The sequence below is a fragment of the Ambystoma mexicanum genome, chromosome 10 (assembly GCF_040938575.1).
Source record: "Ambystoma mexicanum isolate Mex_15411 chromosome 10, UKY_AmexF1_1, whole genome shotgun sequence".
NCBI classification, from domain to species: Eukaryota; Metazoa; Chordata; class Amphibia; order Caudata; family Ambystomatidae; genus Ambystoma; species Ambystoma mexicanum.
The window spans coordinates 1,111,882,548-1,111,906,742 of NC_090932.1; the positions used below are offsets into that span (position 1 = coordinate 1,111,882,548).

At 50.4% G+C, this 24,195-nt stretch overlaps 1 protein-coding gene across 1 annotated transcript in view; it reads right to left on the reverse strand.

The window, feature by feature from the left end:
* LOC138492039 (poly(ADP-ribose) glycohydrolase-like) overlaps positions 1-24,195 on the reverse strand; it is a 1,720,160-nt gene that overhangs the window by 536,772 nt on the left and 1,159,193 nt on the right. The window contains exon 12 of the mRNA XM_069618967.1: positions 2,329-2,407. Coding sequence (XP_069475068.1) covers positions 2,329-2,407 — 79 coding nt within the window. The remainder of the gene's footprint in view (positions 1-2,328; positions 2,408-24,195) is intronic.

A 24,195-nucleotide genomic window follows, 5' to 3' on the forward strand; every position in this document is an offset into this window, starting at 1 on the left:
TGAAGGGTGGATGTTTCCGCTACGCATTATGGCAGTGCTGGACTTTAACAAGAAGGCCGAGAGAGCCTCATTTTCAGTGTGTCGCAGTTGAAAAAGCAAATTGAATTACAAAAGTGAATTTCAGCAAATAATGCTGGACGAGCCAAAAAAGCCAAGAACTTATCAAGCAGGAGTAGACTGGTATTGGATACAAAATGTGTAAAAGAACAAATCTCCTGTTGAGAAGGCATAAGCAAAACAAGGGAGACGTCAGAGGTCCATTAGAAAATAGTATTTTAAATGCACAAAAGGCTCAATTTCATGGTCTCCAGTCACGTGGAAGGGTGAAGTTGGACGAATGAGATGGTCACACCTTCGCGTGCCTCTACACCCTGAAATTCCCTGAGCTAAGAACACTCAAGAACGAACTTCAAAGCCTAATTGCCAGTAGACCACTGAAGTGGTGATGGACTGATATGCTAATTGGTGGAAAGCTAATGTTAAAGCGACCTCACCAGCACCTGGATGGCCAGCCTGTCTGCTGCTAGACATAGGTGAGAAAGTGCTGACGGAAATTAGAGCGCCTACCAATCATAGCGGACCACGCAATTAGGGGTCCTATAGTTGTGTAACCAATTGAACGTCGTGTTTTTAGTGATGTTCGTAGTGGTCCTTTTTAGGGGAGGGTTTAGTTGCCCCACCTTATGTTAAGTAACCAATCACTTATTCAGATTCCTTTAGAGTAGTATGGATGGTATACTTCGATGTTCACTCAGAGCCAATCATCCACTCGCATAGGTTTTTGTAGTTTGCCACGTAGGATGACATTGGTAATACGAGGGTTAGATGTCAGTGATGACGAATGTTAGGCATACAGTCTTAGTTTTTACTAAAATGCATTGAGTAAGAGGATCGAGCAAGTATGTTGATGTTCGTTATGCTCCCGGTTTTAGATAATGGATATTAAAACTTTCTTCCTTTTGCCAACTACCCGAGTCGTTTTGATTATTGATGTATGAATAAAAATCTGCATCCCCGTCCATCTCCAGGGCAATTGCTACTCACCTTAAAGTGTTGGATGATCCAGCACACTTCCCAACATTCAACAGAGCCACCAGGATGCTCCCAAAGAGTTCCAGCCATTTGGCGAGCCAGAAGTACTTGCAATGATGAACAGCTGGATACAGGCCTTGTAGAGGAAATGCAAAGATGCCCGTGCAGATAACGGAAAACAGGTGATGTACCTCGAGTAGGACAGGTGGCTGGTTGGTCCCACCTGCCTTAGGGAGGAAGGCACCTCACAGGGGTCTTCACTGTCTTTTAGACAGTTGAGGTTTACTATGGGTGGTATTGGCTGAGCCAATGAAGGTTTCTGCAGCAGTCTTCTGGCATCCCCTGGTCATCTTCTTCAGATCTCCAGTGGTCATTCTTGCAAGACGCCTGCCAAGGTGCATGAAGAAAGGAGGTCTTCCCCCCAACCTGGCAAGGTAGAAGGATGGCCATCAAAGGAGAGGCCATCTTCAACAGGACTTAAAGCATGAGGAGAGGCAATTTTGAGTATATGGTCCCCTTTAGAGCATTATCACGGCTAAAAAGGCAGACTGGGATAATGCATCCAGAATAAGGTAAAAAATTCACGAATGCCACCAGCCTGTTCAAAGGATACCTAGAAAGTAGCAAAAAGGCTACTTAGTACAAAGTGAAGGGGACAGAGTGTCCCTACAGCATTCCCATGTTAGATGGCTTGTGGTGGGGATGACCACTCCTGTACCAGTAGGTCCACGGATTAACTAGTGAACCCAAATCAACATTGCAAAAGGGACACGAGAGATTCCTGGCAGCACACCACATAAGGTGGGGGGATGCTGTCATATGAAATCATGGAGGCCAAAACAAAGAGAAGACACTGGAACCTTAAGAGAAGGGTCCAGTGCTCCCAGAACAAAAGTAAATGCAGCAGACGAGCAAGATAAAAAAGCTCAATCACCTTCAAGGTCAATGAAAAAATACCAGTGAGTCCAGCAGTAATGCTGTGATGCTCAGGATAGAAAGCGTATGATCTGCATAAAGACAATGGGACTCATTATGATTGTGGCTGAAAGGCAACAACGGCGCCGGTAGTGCTACCGGCGCTGTTGTTACCTCTCCACCACACTAAGAGTTCTGCTCACCGGTGCCGGACTGCACGCCTGGTCTGACGAGGCGTGCATGCCAGCACCCGCAAGCAGAACTCATGATTGCACCAGAAACAACTCCGGCGGCAGCCGTGCCCTTAATAAGGGCACGGCTACCGCCAGAGTTCTAGTGAGGGCCAATCTCTGTAACAGTTTTTAAAGGATCCTGACTTACCGCTCTGTTGTGTCTCTCATGGGCCCCCTCCATTTAAAGTCTCTACTATATCCGTCGTAGTGGCTGTACTGCTCTGCTCCTGTAAAAGAAAAGAAAACCTATTATTCATCTTTGTCCAGCGTGTACAAACATCCAATCATTAGGAATATGCTACCATATAGAAGGACCTTTCTGAAGAGAACCAGGTGATTGTAGGGCAACGTGAGTGGAGTGTGTCAAATCTGTACTCCAGAGAGTAGTACGAGTGGAACATTATCATATAATTCACATACACTAGAGACATAGCACAAATACCGGTCCAATCAGATAACCGATTAAGTATTTGGTTCATTAACTCAATAACAAATATCAAAATAATATACATAAAACCAAAAATAATTATACTAACCTGAATACTTTGGCAGAAGGGTTTTGGAAGTTATAAATGTTTAACAGTTTAATGAAAAAGTCTACTAAAGAAGATTGGACTCTAAAAGAATTACATAAACTCTAAGGCTAGGAATTAAAAATTAACAAATGTTTAACCTTAGAAATTACAAGTTAATCACTGTAGTGACTAAAATACTCTTAGTCCTTAGTCCCGTTCCCTCCATACTGCATGAGCGTCCCTTCCCAGGGACGGGAGACAGAACCTTTTTCACCAGAAAAAACCTTCTTCCCCTTTAAATCTAGAGGCGCGCAGGGGTGCGGCCCTGGGAGCATTCACTACCCTGACACCACCCACCGGCGCCACACCCGAGCCCCCATTGACGTGTAGACAATATTGACCATTGCCTAATGACACCAGTATTATTAGGGGGGAGGACGGTGGGACGTATGGAGGAAAGGGGACTAAGAGTATGTTAGACACTACAATCAGTAACTTGTAATTACTCTTACGTCCCGTCCCCCTACCCTCCATACTGTATGGGCAATTACAACTGAATGTAGCCCCAGCGTGTAGAGGAGACCCTCCTTAAGCAAATAAATTCCTTAGAACTGCCTGTCCAAAGGCCATGTCTGACCTAGAGCCGGCGTCCAAACAGTAATCCTTACAGAAAGCCAAAGGGGTGGCCCAAGTGGCTGCCCTACTTATGACTTGCCACGGAACCTGCCGCTGAAATGCGATGGCTGTGGCCTTGGCTCTGACCGTGTGAGCGTGCATGTTAGCTGGCAGCGGCTTGAGCTGCCGCTCATATGCCTCTTTGATGACGGCAACCATCCACCGTGCAGTAGAAGCCTTGGATGCTTGATACCCGGGGTCTGGAGCCCCCAAAAGGTGACAAAAAGTGCGTCCGACTTGCGGAAGCCCTTGGTCCTGTCCAGATAGAATTTCAGAGCGCGCCTGACATCCAGACAGTGAAAGACTCTCTGAGCCTCGCCCTTGGGGTCAGCGTAAAACATAGGTAAGAGTATTTCCTCGTTCAGATGGAAAGCGGAGGGTACCTTAGGCAGGAACGTCGGGTGGGTCGGCAGGACCACCTTATCCCTGTGGAGAGTGGTATAGGGTTCCAAGGCGCCAGATGCAAGCAGAGGCGAGTCCCACTAACAAAGCTGTCTTAATGATGACCAGCCTGATGTCCACGGACGCCATTGGCTCGAATGGTTTGCTCGCCATGGCGCCCAACACCACATTGAGGTCCCATTGGGGGTGTGGCTTCTTGATGGGCGGGTAGAGCCTAGACAAGCCCGCCAGATGTTTCTTAACTATCGGGTTAGAAGAGAAGACCTCTGAATTTCTGTAGGCCCCTGTGGCTGCTAAATAGATGCGACATGTACCCACCTGCATGCCTAAATGTGCAAGGTACGCCGAGAAGGAGAGTATGTCATCCAGCGTGCACCTTCACCCAATGACAGAACCTAGTTCATTTACTCCTGTATTGGATCCTGGTAGCCTTGCTTCTGGCGCCGATTTCCAGGTTGGCCTGTGGTAGGCTCAGGTGCCTGAGAGAGATCTGCTCAGGAACCACGCTGCAAGGGCTAACTTCTGTGGGGTGGGGTGAATGAACCTGCCCTCCTGCTGGGACAGCAGATGGGCTGTGCCCAGCGGAAGGTGAAAGGGGGGTCTGTCAGTGAAGCTGAGCACTTCGGAGAACCACAGTCTCGCCAGCCACCGTGGAGCTATCAGAATGATGCTGAGGTGACAAGATTCCTTTATCTTGCGGATTACCCTGTGGATCAGGGGTGTGGGAGGAAAGGCATAGGCTGTCATGCCATCCCACTGGATCTGTAGTACATCGCCCAGGGAGCCGGGGCCCTGCCCCTGCCAAGACGCGATCTGATGGCACTTCCTGTTCCTCTGGGAGGCTAAGATCCACCTGGGAGTGCCCCCATCTGCTGATGATCTCCAAGAGCACCTGGTTGTTCAACTGCCATTCGTAATTGTCCGCACCCATCCTGCTGAGCCTGTCCGCTTCCAGGTTGGCCTCCCACAGGAGGTGGACGGCCGTGAGTTAGATGTTGTTCTCCAGGGACCATTCCCACATTCTGACCGCTAGGCTGCACAGCGGAGGGGACCTGGTACCCCTCTGCTTGTTGACATAGTACATGCTGGTGGAGTTGTCGATCTGGATAACTATGGCCTTACCCCCAATGAGCGGAAAGAAAACTGAGAGCTAGCCAGCTTATCAGCTCCACTTGGGAGACCTTCTCCCGATTCCATGAGGCTGTGAAGTGCGGCTGTAACCTCCTCACCCTGAGTCTCGTGTGTGGCATAGCCAGGAGCACCGCAGCCATGATACCCAGTAAGTGTTGGTACCACCAGGCTGAGGTAACTGCTCTGGTAAGGAAGTGCTTAGGGGCTCAATTGATGGCCGTAATCTTGTCTTCCAAGGGAAAGACCTTCTCGGAGCTCGTATCCCAGATGAGGCCCAGGAAGGTGAGAGTCTGCGTGGGCTGCAGCTGAAACTTCCTGAGGTTGATATTAAAGCCCAGGTCATGGAGCATGTTCATGAGTGCGGAGGAAATGTGGGTAACCCCCTACGGAGATGTCGCCCTGACTAGTCAGTCGTCCAGGTACGGGTAGACACGCTGGACCTGGGCCTTGAGGAGGGCTGCCACTGCATTCGCGAGTCTGGTAAATACCCTGGGGGCTGAGTTGAGGCCAAAGGGTAGCAGCTTGTACTGGAAATGGCAGCCCATGATCCTGAAGCGGAGGAAGGAGCGATGTGGCTGCCAAATCGGGCCGTGTAGATCGGTGGCCTTCAGATCCAGGGAGCACATCCACAAATCCAGTCTCCCTTGTCTAGTGTCTCGCAATGAGTGCTGGCGTAACCATCTTGAATTTCCGAAGAGGGAGGGAGAGGTTGAAGGTGGATAGGTCCAACACAACTCTCAGGCCAGCCTGGTTCTTTTGTATGGCGAAAATCCTGGAGTAGAAGCCTAATCCTCTCTGGGAGGCTGGGACTTCTTCCACTGCCTGGCTCTCGACAAGTGACCGGATCTTCGCCAATAGAGTTGCCGTCCCAATTTGTGGGAGTGGAGGGGAGGAAGGAGGAGAGGGAGGGAGGTATCGATAGGCGGTAACCGTGGATACTACAGTGAGGATCCAGGGGTCCGTGAAGTTTTGGCATCAAAAATGCACGTGAGAGGCCAGCCTGCCCCCCACAGGAGACACGTGGACCCAAAGGGACGCGTCATGCTTTCTTTCCTTCTGGGGCTGCTGCTGAGGAGGGGGACTGGAAGAAGTCCTTGCCTCTCCTCCCCTTTTTGTTGATTGCGCCAGTGCTGACTCGGGTAGCGGTCTTTCTGCCTCAACCTCCATTCCTGGAAGCCCTGGAACCTGCCGAACGACCGACCCTTGTCGGAGCATTCATGCGACTGGGTGTACGCTTTGGGCGTGGCCTTCGTTAGGATTGATTAAGACTTTGCAGTTTGCAAGCTGTTCTTCTTTTGATCTAATTCCTCATCGGTGGTAGAGTGGAAGAGGTCACTACCCTCTTGGCTACTTGAAAGGGGGAATACCACGTCTCACCATCAGCTGTCTCACCCCCACTCTCCAAAGACCCCTCACCCAGGTGATCCACCCGCACTGGTCCACCCCCAGGGTCTGAATCCAAAGGCAATGGCCATGCCTTGGCCACCTGAGAACCTGGGGACTAGTAGGGGAGACACCCTTTGGTTTCTCACATTTTCATTTACTGCAAATGGCTACTAAAGATGGCTAGCACCCTATAATGGCTGTGCTACGAGATTTCTGCTTGTCCTTTGGTCATCTTGATCTTTTGTCTTCCTCCTGCCATCTCAGGTCAGGAAATTATATATTCAGTAACCCCTTTCCCTGTGAAAGCTGCAGCTTTTGCAGGGAAGTGGGCTTTGTGTGTCTGCTCCAAATCTACATGCAGTCTACTGTTGCAACCCCAGTAAGCCATTTCTCCTACTATCCAGGTGTCCAACATCTAGGTGCTACCTCATTTTACTGTCGGCACTATCCAGGTGCCCCAAAACTAGGCACCACTGTATTCTACTATCTACTGTTGTATCCCCATTCACTAAATTTTAATGTCTACTGTCGCAACCCCTGTTTAGCTGTTTGTCCCGCTATCCAGGTGCATTTACTGCCTACTATTGTACACCCAGTTAGGCGTCCCTCCTCCCTCTATCCAGGTGTCCCAAAACTAGGCGCTACCGCTTTCACTGGCTACTGTTCTATGCCGTCTCTCCCTCTAGGAGCTACTACATTTGACTGTCTACTGTGGTTACCCTCTTTTAGGCATAACCCAAGGTGCCTCAAAACCTGCTCCCAATAACCTGACCAGTTTCCCAAGGCCAGGGAGGTGCACATCTACTGTGGTACACCAGTTGGACGTGCCTCCTCTACTCAGCCAGATAATCTGATGTTCCCGTCCCACAGATTAGACACCATGCCACACAATGGCCAAATCAGAGCCACATGCTGGCGCACCAGCAGGCCTGACGAGACCACACCCAAACTCTGCCACCCCGAACGCACAGTCCATCATCCCAGACTTCCACCTCCCATCTACTACACCATCCAAGCAGATCTCACCCGCTCAAACAACACCCCTGCTAACTACTCACCTGCACCCTCTGCTCGCACCTCACCCGAGCAACCCACACTTCCCTGCTATTAGCACAGCACAGCAAGAGCAGCCCTGGCCAAAGCCCCAACCTCCACAGACCCCCCACCCTCATCCACACCCCATGGGCTGCCCGAAAGTCAAGGAAAGGCCCAGACCAAGACCACGCCAGGTCCCTTCTAGCCTCTCCTGTTCTCCACCCAAGATACCAAATCCCGCCACATCACTATAGGGTACAAACATCCCTGCCCTCACCCAACCAGGTGCTAGCCCTATTCCCCTCTTCGCCCATCCCCGATGGTCCAACTCCAATTCCCCACACCTCATACCCACACCCTCCATCCCTACCCACCCCGGCCAACCCCGTTTTCCTAACACCCCTGCCGGGTCACATCCTCCCCAAACCCCGACTACCGCTCCCTCCTTCACTCCCACTCCTCCTAACATTCCCAACCCGACCAATCCAGCACTTGCAAGCATACCCCACCAAGTCTCTTGCACCCTCACCACGCCAGGTCAGTATCCAAAAACAAAATCCACATCTTTGACCTCATCACAAAGGACAATCCAGACGTCCTTTTAATCAGAGACCTGGTTTGCTGATGATTACGAGCCCATTGCGCATGAGGACTTCCCACTTGGGTACAACCTTATCGTTCGTAACTGATCGAGAAGGGGTGGAGGACTTGCAATAGTACACAAACACCAATTCCCACTAATAATTAAGGACACCTCAACCAACACCACAGATTATGAATCCCTTCTGGTAAAACTCCAACTCTCACCTTCCACCTCGCACAGCTTCCTACTTATCTACAGACCCCCGGGCTACAACATAAAATGTCGCAGACGCGCTCTGCGATGCTGACAACCACCCTCAATCTCCATGCAACACTTACCATCCTAGGAGATTGCAACATCGGGTTTGACTTACCCTCAACCCCCATTACCCTATTTCTCACAGACAATCTAGAAGCATTCAACCTGACAACGCATCTCCACAACCACCACACTGGAGGTCGCACTCTTGATGCGTTCTTCACCACTGCAAACATGTCCACAATGCCCCCTCGCCTCCTATCATGAACTGATCACTGAGCAATCTTCTCTGTACCAGTGACCACCGCGACTCGCACCCACGGTGACGCCCGACCTCCACACCTCTCAATCCGCTATGGAATAAAGTAATTATCACCCCAGATCATTCCATGTGTTAATATCCCCGCAGAAAAAGCGCCATACAAAAATATTGCCATATTTTTGCAGCAATATTAAGGCATGGAACCTGCGGAGGACACTCCCGCATTATTTTTAAACGAGCGGAGGACACCCCAGTTCCCAAAAATGATCCCCCCCCCAAAAATATCGCCTATGGCGTTTCAGACGACCATATATACAGTGATATTTTTGGTGGTGATAATATGTAGTGATACCCCCAGATCTCCCTCCTCTCATATCTCCAAACACTATCCCTCCAGGAAGGGCCACCCCCTACCAAACTCTTCGACCTTTGGCTCTCAAAGATCAGGACCCACTCCCAGATGGTACACCACCAGACCTGGAGAACCATCCCTACGGCCCTGAACAAAACCACCCTAGCAAGACTAACCAGAGCATACAGACTAGAATTCAGAAAAACCAAGAAAGCATTCTATGGGAACGGAATCTTAAACTCTCAGAACCAGAGCAAGGAAGTGCATAGAATAATTTTCAAATCCAACTCCCCAGCCTGCTCCAACACCACCCCCCAAACCCCCATCTCCCAATGCCTATGCAACACCTTATTAGAACACATCTACAATGTTGCTATCGACAGACACTACGCCATCATCGCTAAATTGGAACACATGCCCCCAACCCCTACCTACCCACAGCCCAACCCCTGTTGAAACCTCCTTAAAAACAAACTTTGACCTCTTTCACTCCAATCACACTGGAGTTCCTCTCACTCCTAGCACAAGGCTGCCCATCAGGCTCCACTGAGGACCTCTGCCCACCCCCAATCCTCAAAAACATCCTAGACTCAACTTGTGCAGGCACTACAGCACGCACAATCATCAACCACTCCCTAACATCAGGAACTTTCCTGGAAGTCCTAAAATCCTTCTACATCAAACCCCTCAAAAAACCTATACTCCACCCACTCCTCCCCCCAGAACTACAAACCTATCTCAAATACCCTCTTCATCACCAAACTCATGGACCACACAGCGTACAAGCAGCTTGGCCTTTTTCCTGAAAACAACAACCTCCTGGACCCTGCTCAATCTGGCTTCAGACCACTCCGAGGAACAGAATTCTCCCTATTGTCTGTTTGGGACGACCTAAAAAAAACAGCTGATGCAGAAGGCTGAGCTGTACTCATCCTTCCCTCTCTGCCGCCTTCGATACCATTGATCACACCATACTCCTAGATAGGCTACACTTACTAGGAATAAAAAACGTAGCGCTCTCTTGGATCTCCTCTTTCATCTCTAATGGTTCACAAATCATTCTACGCAACCCGTTCACCTCCACCTTTAGCCATGCGAGACAGCTAGATTTTCCAAAACCTGAAGACGATGAATCAGTCCCACTGGTTGAGCCAGGAACAGGGCATTGCAATAGTCCAGCCGACTAAGCAAAAGAGCAGCCACTACAGGGGGACGGAGGTGAAAGGGAAGAACCCGACAAAGAATCCTCAAATGAAAGGGGTCAGCAATACGCACTTACACTATCTACGGAGACACTGAAAGAGTGGGGGACAGAACCACCCCCAAATATATCACCACCATCACAGGAAGAGGGAAACTATCCAGTGAAAGAGGCCAAAAAGAGGGAGTCCAAAGAGTGGGAATGGAGGCAAACCCACCACCAAGACCTCCGTCTTGTCCCCATTAAGCTTCAGCCAATTGCTGTTCATCCACTCCCCCACTGCCAGCAGGCACCTATGCAAGCACGTCACCTTCTCCTGGCGGAGATCCATCCTTACCAGAATTTGCGTGTTGTCGGCGTACGGGTAGCACTGGAGACCAAAGGAGCGGATGAGACAGACAAGAGGCTGCATAGTCAAAAAGCTGCAGGGACAGAGCGGAGCCCTGAGGGACCCCACAATAAAGTGCAAAAGAGGAGGAGAAAAAAGGGGTGAGAGAAAGAATCTCACCCCTATCCATAAGAAAGAAAGAAATCGAAGCAAGGACGGGTCCGGAGAGGCAGAGCATGTCCACGCAGGACAGCAAAATGGAGTGGTGGACAGTGTTGAAAGCCGCTGAAAGATCTAACAGAATCAGGGCACCCACCCCACCGCTATCAACCAACCTGGTCATGTTGTCGGTCACAGACACCAAAACACTCTCCGTACCACAGCCAGGCCAAAAACCAGACTAAAATGGGTCAAAAGCCCCAGACAAGAAGACAGAAGAGGGGAAACCAAGGCCTCAAGCAACTTCATAAAAAGGCAGAAGAGAAAGAAGACTAAAATTGGCAGACATTAACAGGTCCAATGAGTTTTTCTTTAGAAGAGGTATGACCACATCTTGTTTGAGCTCCCGCGGAATATGATCAGATTGACAGGACAAATTCACTGCCAATGACACCTGCACAACAATATCGGGCACATTCTCTTTAAGCACATACAGCAGCACTGGGTCAGATGGGGCTGCAGATTTCAAGTGCAGCAGGGTTTGTCCCACCATCTCCTCAGAGAATATGGGAAAAACAGACCAAGTATGAGGATTATCCCACACCACTGAGGCCAAGGAATCACACACCACTGCTGATTGGGCCAGTTTGATGTTGGCACATGAAATATCGATTTTAGAAGTACAATCGAAGGCCAATGAATCACAGAGAGCCTGAGAGGGTCGAACTGTTGGAGTAAGAGAGGTGGAAGAGGATAACGACAACCAGTGAAAAGAGCGCCTTGGTTTGTTTAGGGGCTTTCTCGATTTAATGTGTAAGATAAACCTGCTTAGCTACATCAATAGCAACATGATAACTTTTATCCAAAAGTTGGAAGCAGCAAGATTTAATTTCATCAGTAAACCGAGGTTTTTTACGGGCATCTCCACAAATTGATACATTGGAGGGGGGCTACCATATGAGCTGCTAGTCTGAGAGAGTTGGTTAGGTAATCAAAATCTGGTAAGCGGTTAGCTTTATATTGATCATTAAAAGTTGGCTGCCAAAATATTCCGATCTGCTTGGCTTCAATTGCACCGCAGGACAGGAACAGGTGCAGCTTTAACCAATGGTAGAGGAACTTTAAGTAGGAAGTGAACTAAACACTGATCAGACCAAACCTTCGGAACAACAGGACCGGTAACAATGGAGCACTCTGAAGACAGCACCAAACCAAGAGTATTACCCAAAGCATGGGTAGGCTCCTTAATAAACTGATAGAGTCCAAGGTCCTATATTGCAACAAAGAAATTGGTGACAGTCAGAGGACACGGTTGGTTGAACTTAATGTTAAAATCACCTAGGACAGTCAGATGAGTATATTTCATCTGACGTTCTGCAATTAAATCAACACATGGAACCAAAAACCCTGTGTAGGAGGCAGGGGGCCTATAGACTAAGAAAATAACACAGTATAGTAGATGAAACTGTGAGGCAGATTAACCAAGCTTCCTTATTGATATCATGCACTAACAGGATCAAACCCAATCGCAGAGCAGTTTTAAAAATAATTCCCACCCCACCACCAGGATGAACAATCTGTCCAAATGAATAATTGTATACCCCTCTGGAACGGCAACATGGAGGACAGAAGCAGCTGCCTCCGTCAGTGAGGCACATAAGGTCCGCCAAAGAATCAATAGGTACATCCTGGACATGGGCAGCATGAGCTACCAATGAGCGGTTATTAGACTAAAATGATTTTAAGATTGGAGTTCATGTCTCCCACATGTGGCGATTGTACCTCTTTCGAAAGGGCCCAATTTGCCAAGAACAGGGCAGCAGCAGGGGCGCATCCAAGAAGCATCTGGTGCGAAAGCCCAGCCGCACTTCCAGCACCCAGACCAACTGGAACACGGACGGGCCTAGATGGGCTTGTCTTGAGTGTGCCTTTGGTGCGTCGTCATCTGCCCAGGCACTTATGTGCAGTGGGTCACGTGCGGCACGCCCCAAAGAAGGCAGAAAGACTTCCCGATCTCGCCCACAAAGTCAATTAAAATTGTATATTCCCCCAATTCAATAAAAGGCCCACATAAAAAGCACACAACTTGGGAGCTGAATCTTTCTAGTAATCTTAAAAGCACACAAGTAAATTGTATACACAGCTCCCGGTATTTAAAGGGCAAGCTTCCAAAACAAGAGGCAGCCTTACCGGTTGCCTCTCGGATATTGACTACTGGATGACTAACAACTACCTAATCCTCAATCCTGGGAAAACTGAAATCCTAGTCTACAGGAAAACATTGCTCCTCCCCCAACCTATTCCATGGCCGCAATCCCTAGGACTCCCATCGGCAACCTCCACCTTGGTGAACAAGGAACAAGTTTCTTACCTGTAACTGTTGTTCTCCAGCATGAGTCTGGCATGGATTCACATGCTCATGAATATTCCCCCGTCATCAGGCTGGGAATCCTTGGTACAGAAAAAATCAGTATCAGTTTTGTTTCTGATCTGTCTTTCTTAGTAGTAACCAATCACTGGTCTCTGGGTCATACTGCCCCCAGCCAATGACTGCCCTCTGCCTAAGCCCCTCCCCTGGCAGCCATCCTCAGATTTGGTAGCACGTAAAGTGGCAGTAGGACCAAGTGAAGAGCCGCCAGGGGGAAGGAGGGAGGGTTCGCATGTGAATCCATGCTACACCCATGCTGAAGAACAACAGTTACAGGTAAGTAACTTGTTCCTTCTCCAGCATGGGGTCTGGCATGGATTCACATGCTCATGAATATAAGAATACATAGCAGTACACACATGCACAACCGCGGGAGGTGGCAAGGCTCAACATTAAGCATTACATAAACTCAACATTAAGCAACTCTTACCTCCTCACCAGGTCCATCTTCAGGCAAACAGGTTGCGCAGCACTGCTTGGCCGACCCTGGACGCCTCCCTGGAATCCCGGTCGACGCAGTAGAATCTCGTGAAGGTGTGCGTCGACCTCCACGTAGCAGCCCTGCAGATGTCCAGCAGGGGTACACCAGACAAGAACGCTGTGGTAGCAGCAATCACTCTGGTCGAATGGGCTCTCGGACGGCCGGGCAACGGTCGGTTTGCCAACCGGTGACAGTGCATGATGCAGCCGGAGAGCCATCTGGAAATGGAAGCCTTCGAGAGGGCCTTCCCTTGGTTCACAGGTCCAAAGTTAACAAACAGTTGTGATGTCTTCCGAAAAACTCTTTGTGCGGTCCATGTAGAACTTCAGCGCTCTAGCTACATCCAGCGAGTGCAAAGTCCTCTCGGCCGGCGAAAAAGGCGACGGGAAGAAAACTGGTAACACCAAGGGCTTGTTGAGATGGAAGTCCGACGGCACCTTGGGCATGAAGGAAGGGTGCGTCCTCAGCACCACCCTCGTCTCGTGAAAAGTCAAGTATGGAGGCTTGCCGGATAGGGCCTGGATCTCTCCCACTCGTCGCGCGGAGGTGATGGCCACAAGAAATGCTGTTTTCCACAACAGGAACTTCAACTGTGCCGAATGCAGAGGCTCGAAGGGTGCCCCCATGAGCCTGGTCAGCACCACGTTGAGCTCCCACGCCGAGGCCGGAGCCTTCACCGGCGGGAATGAACAGAAAAGTCCCTTCATAAACTCCTTCACCAGGCGAAGGGACCACAGAGATGATCGTCCCGTAGTTCTGGTGTAGCGGGAGATCGCCGCTAGATGTATTTTGATGGAGGCATGAGCCAGCCCCGCCTTGGCCAGCGACAGCAGGTACGGCAGCACTAGAGGGGACGTAATTCGCAGAGGGTTAATCTTCTGTGCATGGCACCAGACAGAGAACCTCTTCCATTTGTGTCCATAGCACTTGAGAGTTGAGGACGCTGTGGCCTTTGCAGGCACCTCCTTGCAGTCCACCAGGATATCATACCCTCCAAACTCTAGTGCCGCGAGAGCCAGGCCTGCAAGTTCAGAGACCCTGGGTCGTGATGGAGGATGGCGCCTCCTTCTCTGGAGAGAAGATCCCCGTCCATCGATAGTTTGACTGGGGGGGGCGCTGACAATTCCAGAAGGTCCGGGAACCAGATCTGTCTCGGCCACGCCGGTGCAACAAGGATCATCCTGCACCGGGACCTCTTGAGTTGGTTGACGAGTCGCAGTAGCAACGGCAACAGGGGGAACGCATACAGGAACAGGCCGTCCCAGGGGAACGAGAAAGCATCGCCCATGCTCCTCGGCTGGGGAAACCTGCTGGCGAACCTCTGGCACTTGGAGTTCGCCGCCGTCGCGAACATGTCGATATGGGGTTTGCCCCATCGTTGGAAAAGTCGATCCACTTGGTCCTGACCCAGTTCCCACTGGTGGCACATGCGCAGCTCCCTGCTGAGTGAGTCGGCGATGGTGTTCTTTATCCCTGCTAAATGGAAGGGCACCAGAAACATCCCTTGGGCAACGGCCCATCCCTCCAGGGAGGCATCTGTCGTCACTGTCTCCTGGTGTGCTGGGGTCTGAAAGTCTTTGCCCGCCGCGAGATGCGCGTGGGTGCCCCACCCCCGAATTGCTTGGCGGAAGACCTCGTTGAGCGGGATCTTGTCTTCGAAACTGCCCACCACTTGCTTTGGGCGTCGAGGAATTCCTGTAGAGGACGCATCCGCAGCCTGCATAGGCGCACCAGGTAGATGCAAGAAGACATCATGCCGAGAAGGGACTCGATGGACCTCACCCTGGCCACGTCCGTGGCCAGCAGGCGCTGCACCTTGCCCAGGATGGCCTTTGTTCTTTCTTCCGACGGAGAGGCCAATCGTGCCACTGTGTCGAGCTTGGCTCCCAGAAACAGTGCGACCTGCGACGGATCCAGGTGGGATTTGGGGAAATCGATGGAGAATCCCAGATCCGTGGGCAGTTGGACAGTCTTCACTGTGTGTTCGACGGCGAGTTCCCTTGTCCTTGCTCAGATGAGCCAATCGTCCAGGTAGGGATAAACGTGGATCAGCTGCAGGCGCAGCCGCGCCGCCACTGGTGCTAGGCACTTGGTAAATACCCTGGGAGCCGACTTCAATCCGAATGGCAGGGCCTTGAATTGGTAGTGCCGTCCTTGGACTACGAATCTGAGAAACTTTCTGTGTCCTTTTAGAATGGGGATGTGGAAGTAAGCACCCTCCAAGTCCAGCGACGATAGGAAGTCGCCTTCCACCAGCTGCCCCAGCACGTGCTGGACGGTGACGATCTGGAACTTCTGGGCCTTGATGGATTTGTTTAACCGACGCAGGTCCAGGATAGGGCGCCAACCGCCTGTCTTCTTTCTGACGAGGAACTATCTTGAGTATACTCCAGAGCCCCGCAGCCTCTTCGGGACGAGCTTGATGGCTCCCTTCTTGAACATCCCCCTTACTTTTAACAGCAGTTGAGGCACGTGATTTTCCTCCCTGGCCACGGGAGGAATGCGGGGGCACTTCTTTAGGAATGAGAGTGTGCCCATGGGCCAGGGCATCCATCACCCAACGGTCGGTGGAGATGGACTCTCACACGCTGATGAACTTCGCCAGCCGGCCTCCCACCGGGGTGCTCAGGTGGGGGCCCGACGCTACGACCGTTTCAGTCCTGCTTGGAGGCGGCCTTGCCGCCCTGGCCTCCTTGGCGACGGCAACGAGATCCTCCTGACTTGCTGCACCCTCTGTAGGCCTCTTGCGACGAGTAACGGGCTGCCTGGCGGTACGTAGAGGAGCCACCGCCAAATCCTTTGGAGGCACCTTGCTTGCCTCCGGAGTTCTGAAAGGGCGGCCGTCATTGCTGCAAAACTCCCAAGGCCCAAGCCGTCTTCATGTCGGTCTTGATGGCCTGAAGTGAATCATCTGTCTTTCCAAACAGGCTGTTCCCGTCGAAGGGCATGTCCAGAACTCTGGTTTGCACGTCCTGGCGGAAATCTGTTGCCTTGAGCCATCTCCGCCGTCGAAGGCAAACACTGTTGCTCAACTGGCAGAACCCGGTGTCCGCGATGTCCGTGGCCACCGTTATGGTGTGGTCCGACGCCACCTCACCTTCCTGTAGGATCTCCAGGGCCTCTGCCCTCTTGTCGTCTGGTAGGAAGTCCAGCAGGGGAACGATCTTGTACCACAACTCCCTGTCGTAGCGGGCCACAATTGCTAGGGTGTTGGCCACCTTAATTGTTGTCGCCGCTGATGAGATGACTCGTTGTCCCATGACGTCCAGTTTCTTTCCCTCGCCATCAGGTGGGGAGGTTGAAGTTGAAGCCGACGCCCCCGCCGCTTCCTTCTTGGCCGCCGCTGAGACGACCGAATCTGGGGTCGGCTGTGCCCTAAGGCACAAAGTGGTGGAATCGGGGGCCCGGTACTTCTTCTGGTACCGATCCCTCTTGGCAGGCATCGTGGGCGGGTTCTTCAGGAGAGCAAGCCCCTCGTCCCAGATGTCGTCAAGCAACGGCACCGCGAGTACCGTCTTCCTCTTGGCCTCGCGCCGTTGATAGAGGAAGCCTTCCTTCTTCTGTTCTTCGGGGCAGAGCTGGAAAAGCTCGGATGCCCTGGCAATCATGGCATGGAAGGAGCCAATTTTGTCGGACGGGGAGGGCCGAGGGGTTGGTGATGGAAGGCCCATGCTGCCGTCACCACCGTCGTCATCTGTCCCCGTCGTAGCCGTATCTGTTCCTGTGTCATCCCTAGGATCAGGGGAAGGAGATGAAAGCTGAGCGGGCCGCAAGGGCTGGAAGGGCTGAACTCTCCTCCTCTTGTTTGGAGGGCTTCCTGACGGGCCCGGTTCTGCTGGTCGTCTGTTGGGGTTAGAGGCAACCTCGTCCTTATCTCTGTGCATAAGGTTTGGATTGCCATCAAAATGGCCACCGAGTTGTCCTGAGGCTCAGGCACTGGCTGCGACGGGCGTCATGGTTGCTCCTCCTCCACGGGAGCCTCGTCGGCGCCACTGTCGCTCTCTTCGTCTGCCTCCCCGGGATTCTTTCTGTGGGACCGGACCTCCTCAAACCTCTTGTTGAGGCCCTTCATGACTTCAACCAGCTCCTCCTCAGAGGCTGTATACATGTCCACAACGGCCACCGGCCCCCCTCTTTTTCCACCGGGGTCTTCACGGGGGTCTTATCGATGGGCTGAAAAGAGGATTCCCTCCACAGTGGCAGGGAAACTCTGGGCCCCGAGGTCGCCTCCACTGGGGTAGCCTCCACAGGCTTTGCCAGGGACGCCACGACTACCTTGATCTTAGCCGGGTGAATCAGAGCCTTCACGACTTTTGGCGCGCTTGAGGCCTTCACCTTGGGGGGGGAGGGTCACTGCCTCGCTCCCCCTCGGCTGCTTCCGTCGGGATCGACCGGGGCTTCTCCAGAAGCTTAGCTGGGTTCTCTGACTTTCTCTTCCCGAGCCAAAGCGTTGGCTCCTGGTTGATGGCGTCGGTGAAAGTGCGCCCTGCCTGGCAGCCGAGGAGCCCAACCGTCGGCGCTCCCGGTGCCCACGGACTCGCGGTGCTTAGCCTTCTGTTGGGCCCCCGTCGCAGGAGCGCCCTCAAAGGACTTAGAAGACCACTCGGACCTCTCCTTCTTCTCATCTACCGCTGGGCTCTTCCCTTCCAGCCAGTTGGTGAGGCGGATCCGCCGATCCCTCATGGTCCGCTCCAACATGTTCTTGAAAAACGCACAGTCCTTCTCCAGGTGCATTTTGTCTTTGTGAAGGCAGTAGAGGAATCTAGAATGCTCGTCCTCCTTGAACACATTCTGCAATCCGCATCCAGGGCAGTTCCTGAACAGCTTGGATCCGGGCGTCAAGCTTCCTTTTGTCCTGGGCCATTTCCACGGGGTAGGCCTCAAGGTCTTCTGGAATCCTCCAAGAAGCGTACACGACGAAAACTTTGCCCTTGAGGGGCGTAGAAAATTCCGAAACGGGTCCCCATTGATCAGAAGAAGAAACGGTGGAGCTTTAGGCTCGATTGACTGAAAAATTAGATTAAACTCTTTGAAAAATTGCAAAACGCAGTAAAAGCTCGAGAGCTATAGCACGAGGACTCCCAACACTTGAACGTGCAGTAAAAATTGGAGGATGGCTGCCAGGGGAGGGGCTTAGGGAGAGGGCAGTCATTGGCTGGGGGCAGTATGACCCAGAGACCAGTGATTGGTTACTACTAAGAAAGACAGATCAGAAATGAATTGGATACTGATTTTCCTGTACCGAGGATTCCGAGCCTGACGACGGGGAATATTCATGAGCATGTGAATCCATGCCAGACCCCATGCTGGAGAACCTTGGATGCACAATGGACACAGATTTATCCCTCTCCCAAAAAGTTTCCAGAACCTGTTTCTTCCACCTACGCATCCTAAGGCATATCTTCCCTTACCTCACCTATCCTCAGCGTTTCTCTGCCATCATCTCTATCATTTTTCCCCAGTTAGACTCTGCATACTGCCTTTACCTAGGCGCACCAGCATTTCAGCTAAGGAAACTGCACAGAATCCAAAATGCTGCAGCCCGCCTGTTCATTAACTTATCAGCCCTACACTGGGAGTCCTCCATTGGCTAATATTAGCCAACGTACTACATTTAAAGCCACAAGCATCCCCCACCCATCCACAACAAAGGGCTGGAATTCCTTCAGGGCAAAGTCACCCGCTACCACCCCCTCAAGGACTCTCAGATCTGGCACAGCATCTCTCCTAGTAGTCCCACAGTACAAATGCTCCAGAATCAGCAGATCCTCTTTCTCTGTCCAAGCGCCGATTAGCTGGAACTCCCTACCCCAGCACATTTGCAATATTGACAATCACCTGACATTCAGAAAGGCCCTCAAAACCTGTCTTTTCCCTCCCTCCTCTTGAAACCCTCCCCCAGTCTACACTCTCGAGAAACGCTGACCCAAATACAATAACACTCTTATCCGCTAATACCCCACGGATGCAGGCAGCGTTTACAGAGGCACACCGTAACAATCTAGCATCCTCCCCTCACTGCTCACCCTGATATCCCTCCGGGCCCTCCCCCACTGCTCAGACTTTCATTCCAGGGAAACCACGATTAGCCAAACGCACTGGACCAAGAAAAAAAAGAACACTGCAGTCGAACTCCAGCCAAGTCTATGGTACGTTTACCTTACACCACGTCTGTCGACTCAGGCCACAGGCACAACCACCCATCCATGTGCTCTATTCCGGTTTAGCAGCACACATAGCCGTTCATCCTGAAACCCCCAACGTACCTCAACACCTCTTCCATCAGTAAAAAGTGACAACCAAAAAATAAAATTCTGTTTAGCTGGACACACATTGAATCTTCAGCACTAGAACTCTATACTGAAACACCAACAGCACCAACCCACGTGCCTGACCTCCGGACTGCTTACTGGAGCCTAACCAACCCAACTAAATCCTAACCCATCGAAAATGCACACATGCATCTTTAAATTAAACCCATGCATTGAGGCCATACAAATGGGGAAAGGGCACTATATAAATGATGAATACAATCCTCCCACGATCTCAAAAGTTTGTTGCTGGATGGATGTGATGACCAGTGGTTTTTGAGGATTGGACAAGCCTGGGCTGTTTGAATGTTGCAGAGCCTTACAACTGGTAGGCTTGCTCCCAGCCTGAATCTTGGATGGAAGTAGGGCTCCTGCAGCTCCAGATCATCGTTTGGAACCAAGACTTTTACGAAGAAGAGGAGCCTGCTGATAACCTGGACGACCACTGCAGCTGGCCAGCATCGACTCAAGTGGTTGGCCCAGTCAAGCCCTGATCTCATAAATTGGTGTTTCGATACTTGGATTGATTGGAAAATCCAGTCTGGCCGGCTGCTCGAGTATCCATACATGGGAAGCCTTTAGAAGTGTCCATGGACCACTAATGGACTGACCAGCTCCCTTTTGTGCTACCTCGCTGCAGTCGTCATCGTTCCAAGCAAAGCCATGTGATTTGCACAATCTTCAGCTTATGCCATAAATCGCCTGACATTGAAATTACAGCCATCTCGGTGTAAGGGAAGCTGTGATGGGGCTGACAGTGGTGACCTCCACTGGAACAATCTTTCATATGTCCTGAAGGATCTGCGCTACCAAAGTCGTCACCTTTTCTTCATTTTGGGGTCTTCTCCTTCCTTGAAGTCAACTTGGACAGTTTGGTGAGAAAGGCGACCAGCCCCCCCGACACAAGGAGTGACTTCTTCACCCACTACCCCAGGGCTTTCCTAAGCTGAACCAAGGACAGAACATTGGGTCCACATCGAAGTCCGGAAGACATGTAGTGTCATCTGGATGAATCTGAGCTAGGGAGGTAAGTTAAAATACCTGCTCATGTCGCTGTATTCCATAAATAGGGGGCCTCCTAAAATCCTCCAATGAGGAGCTGATTTTAGAAAATCCATCCTAATAAGTTGGTGGCAGTGATGGGATGAGTTCTTTGGCACTCAGTGTAGATTCACTGGAGTGATACCTTAGTTCTAATTACCCAGAACACTAGACTTTAAAAGGTTCTAGGCCTGTAAAATGTTATGTAACCTATATCCTATTTTTGAAACATACACTAGTAGTACTCTTGCTTTTCACAAAATTGATTATTTGAAAAGGTTGTGTAGAGAAGGGTTTACCTAGCTCGGGTTAAAAAACTGATCTTGTGCAGAAATGAATAGATCAACACAAAGATAGAAATTACATACATTACTCACTATAATCTTATTTCTGGTGCTTGTATCTGCTTAGATTCACATACTGTGCATATAGTCCGACATCTAGTGGTAATCGCAGAGTATTGCATCTTGTTTTCAAAGTTCAAAAAGGAAATTCGACTTGGGTTTGTTTGTAACAGCATCTTTACTATGATGTGTGAGGGGTCAGAAATGAAAGCAGGACACAAAGTTATCATATTTTCGGTTATAGGGCTTCAATATAACTATGCCGGTCCGGAAATAACGGTACCAGTAAGCTTACCGGCACCGTTGTTTCCAGACCGGCATATTACGGGTCTGCCTGCCGGAGTCGTTGTGCCCTGCAGGTCTGACCCTGCCAGGCACAGGGGCCACAGTAGGCAGACCGCCACGGAAGCACCGGCACTGTTAATAGTGGTGCCGGTGCTTCCGTGTTCCCCATTCCCATAGAGTCCTATGAGACTCTAGGGTAATGGGGAGTAACAAAATTACTGGCGCCTGACTTCCAGCCGCCGGGTTGTAATACCCCAGTATTACCGGGAAGTCAGGTGCGGGTAATTTTTTTCGGGTCCGGTGGCCACCCGCCGGTTTCACAGGCAGGGTTACCGCCAGACGCGTAATGAGGCCCATAGACTTTTATTCAAATTAAAAGGGTTGGGAAAATACCTCTCTAACCCTATTCGAAAGAGGCGTTTCCCTACCTAACAACTTAAAAACTAAGGATGTCTTTGTCAGGATGTCATAAATCAAAAAGCCACCCTTGTGTCCAAAACATTCTATCCTGACCCTCACACTAAAACAAAATAAAGTGACAAGGGAAATGTCTAGAACCGATATTTGCAAAAACGTGTTCTTAAATAAAAGTAGAATGGCTTCAACGTAAATATTCGACAAAACTCAAAGGACCTTAATTTCATAGGGCGATTCCTGTTCCCCTGGATTCTTGACAGGTATCGCAAATGTCTCTAGTTCTTTATGCCTTATTTAGCCCACAACAATCTTGGTAGATGACCACAGTTCAGTCTTGTAGGTTCTCTTGCAACCAAAGTTCCTTCCTTTAACTACAATGTCTCTGCTTAACTCTCCTTGTAGGTTTGCAATTAACCTGGTATCCTCCCCTGACAGGACCCTTTATGCACTTCCAACTATCGCGTATCTTCTTCCGCCAGGACTTATCTCGCACCCTCAAATGCCTGGTGTACTCTGCTATCATCAGATACAATTGAAAGGGTCAGTCGAACAAACACGCCTCCTTATGGCTCATTTTCAGGACACAGGTTACATAAATAACATCTGGTCTCACACCTTGGTTGTTGTGGTAATTTTCATTTAGATTTTAAGCAAATGTACATATTTACTAGTTAGTACAACACAGAACACCAGTTTTAAACACAGAGCAATATAAATCACAAAACATACATCAGCAAGTTAAATTGCTTGCGGTAAAGTACATAGAGTCAACAACACATATTCTACTGTCGAGATCAAGCACGACAGGGGTCATATTGCATGAAAAAGTGAAATGGATACATATAATGAGCAACAGTTATAGACAGTGGAACAATTGTAACACTAACTAAAGAGTTAGTGTCTTAGAGTCTACAGCACAGTGTTTCGGCCTTTTGTAGGGGCTAGAATGTAGCCATGTTGTTGTATGGGCCTTCGTCAGGACAAAGTAGACTGACGTCTTCGGTGGATGCGCTGTAAAATGAATGGAGCATAATGAGGGGCTGGCGCTTTGGGCCATGATTTACATAATTAGTGTGATTAAATCACCATGCAATAAATGCACAAAAAGTCTGACTAATTGAAGGACGAAGCTTACCGTGTGGAGAAAAGACTGGGCCACAGGAAGCTGATTGTCGGTCTAGAAAATCAGATGTCACTAAATGTGAGGCTCTAGTCACAGGGTGCCTATTTTATGAAAAGAAAATGGCTTTATGATATGCCAGGCTTAAAATAGGAGACATATGGAGTTGTCGCTAATGTCAGAGAAACGCTTACCTGAGTCTAGGCAGCGTACGCGTGCCAAAAATTGCAGAGGAAAGGAGTCAGGCTTGTGTTGCGTGACTTCCTCAATGCGCATGTATTTTGCCAGGCTGTCAAACGGTGCGACCTGCAATGATTGGGCAGTGTTAGGAAACCAGCCTGCAGGACTGCCATGTCGGTTACTGTTGAACCGCATAGTGAATTACCTGCGTCTTGCATGAAAGAGAAATGACTCGCCTCTTACGGGACAAAATCCTCCCGAAGTCAGTGAAGAAGCGTGTCCAATCTGTGTGCCGTGGTGGAGTATGCGGCCTGACACGTAATCGCGAACGTGTCCTGCAAATACTTGGGGACAACGATTGGTACAATCAATTTACAGTAGAGGATTACATCTGCAGCGAGGCGGACGGCATTCTGGCGAGGTAGACGCCATTGCTATGGCCACCTCTCTTTAAGTAGCGGTCACCATTTTGAAACTGATTACGTGGCAACTACTAGAGAGGGTGGTATATCTGCTCCCAGGGGTGGAATTAGAATGTGCCAGTCAGTAATACGTTATACTGGACCCTAATGACTAAAAGGCATGGGTTCAGATGAATGTGTTAGTCCGATCCGCGGGATCTTTAATTGATGGATTTATAAGAAGCACAGGGCCTCATTCCAACCCAGGCGTTAAGGGGTTTACGGCGCCGTAAACGGCGCCGACCCTTAACGCCTGATTACAAGGTCCCTTAGCGCCATGGTGAGTTTAACGCCTGCTTTTTGCAGGCATTAAAATCCATGGCGCTAAGGGACCTTGGAGATAATTACGGCACCGTAATTTACGGTGGCGTAATTATCTCCTTCCCCACTCCCATTATGCCCTATGGGGCAAAAATGGGAATGGGGAAGGGTAAATGGGAAATGGGGATTTACCGCCCCACTCACCTTGGAATGGGGCGGTAAATCCACCAACCACCATGGCGTAAACATAGTTTACGCCATGGCGGTAAAGGTACGACCCAGGCGGTAACTTAACGCCTGGGTCGTAATGAGGTGTTGGAGAGCATAAAGTGTATAATTAGTGCGGTATGGTATGCGCAAGATCCCATGTGCCCAGATAAAGAAAAGGTCACGGGGGCG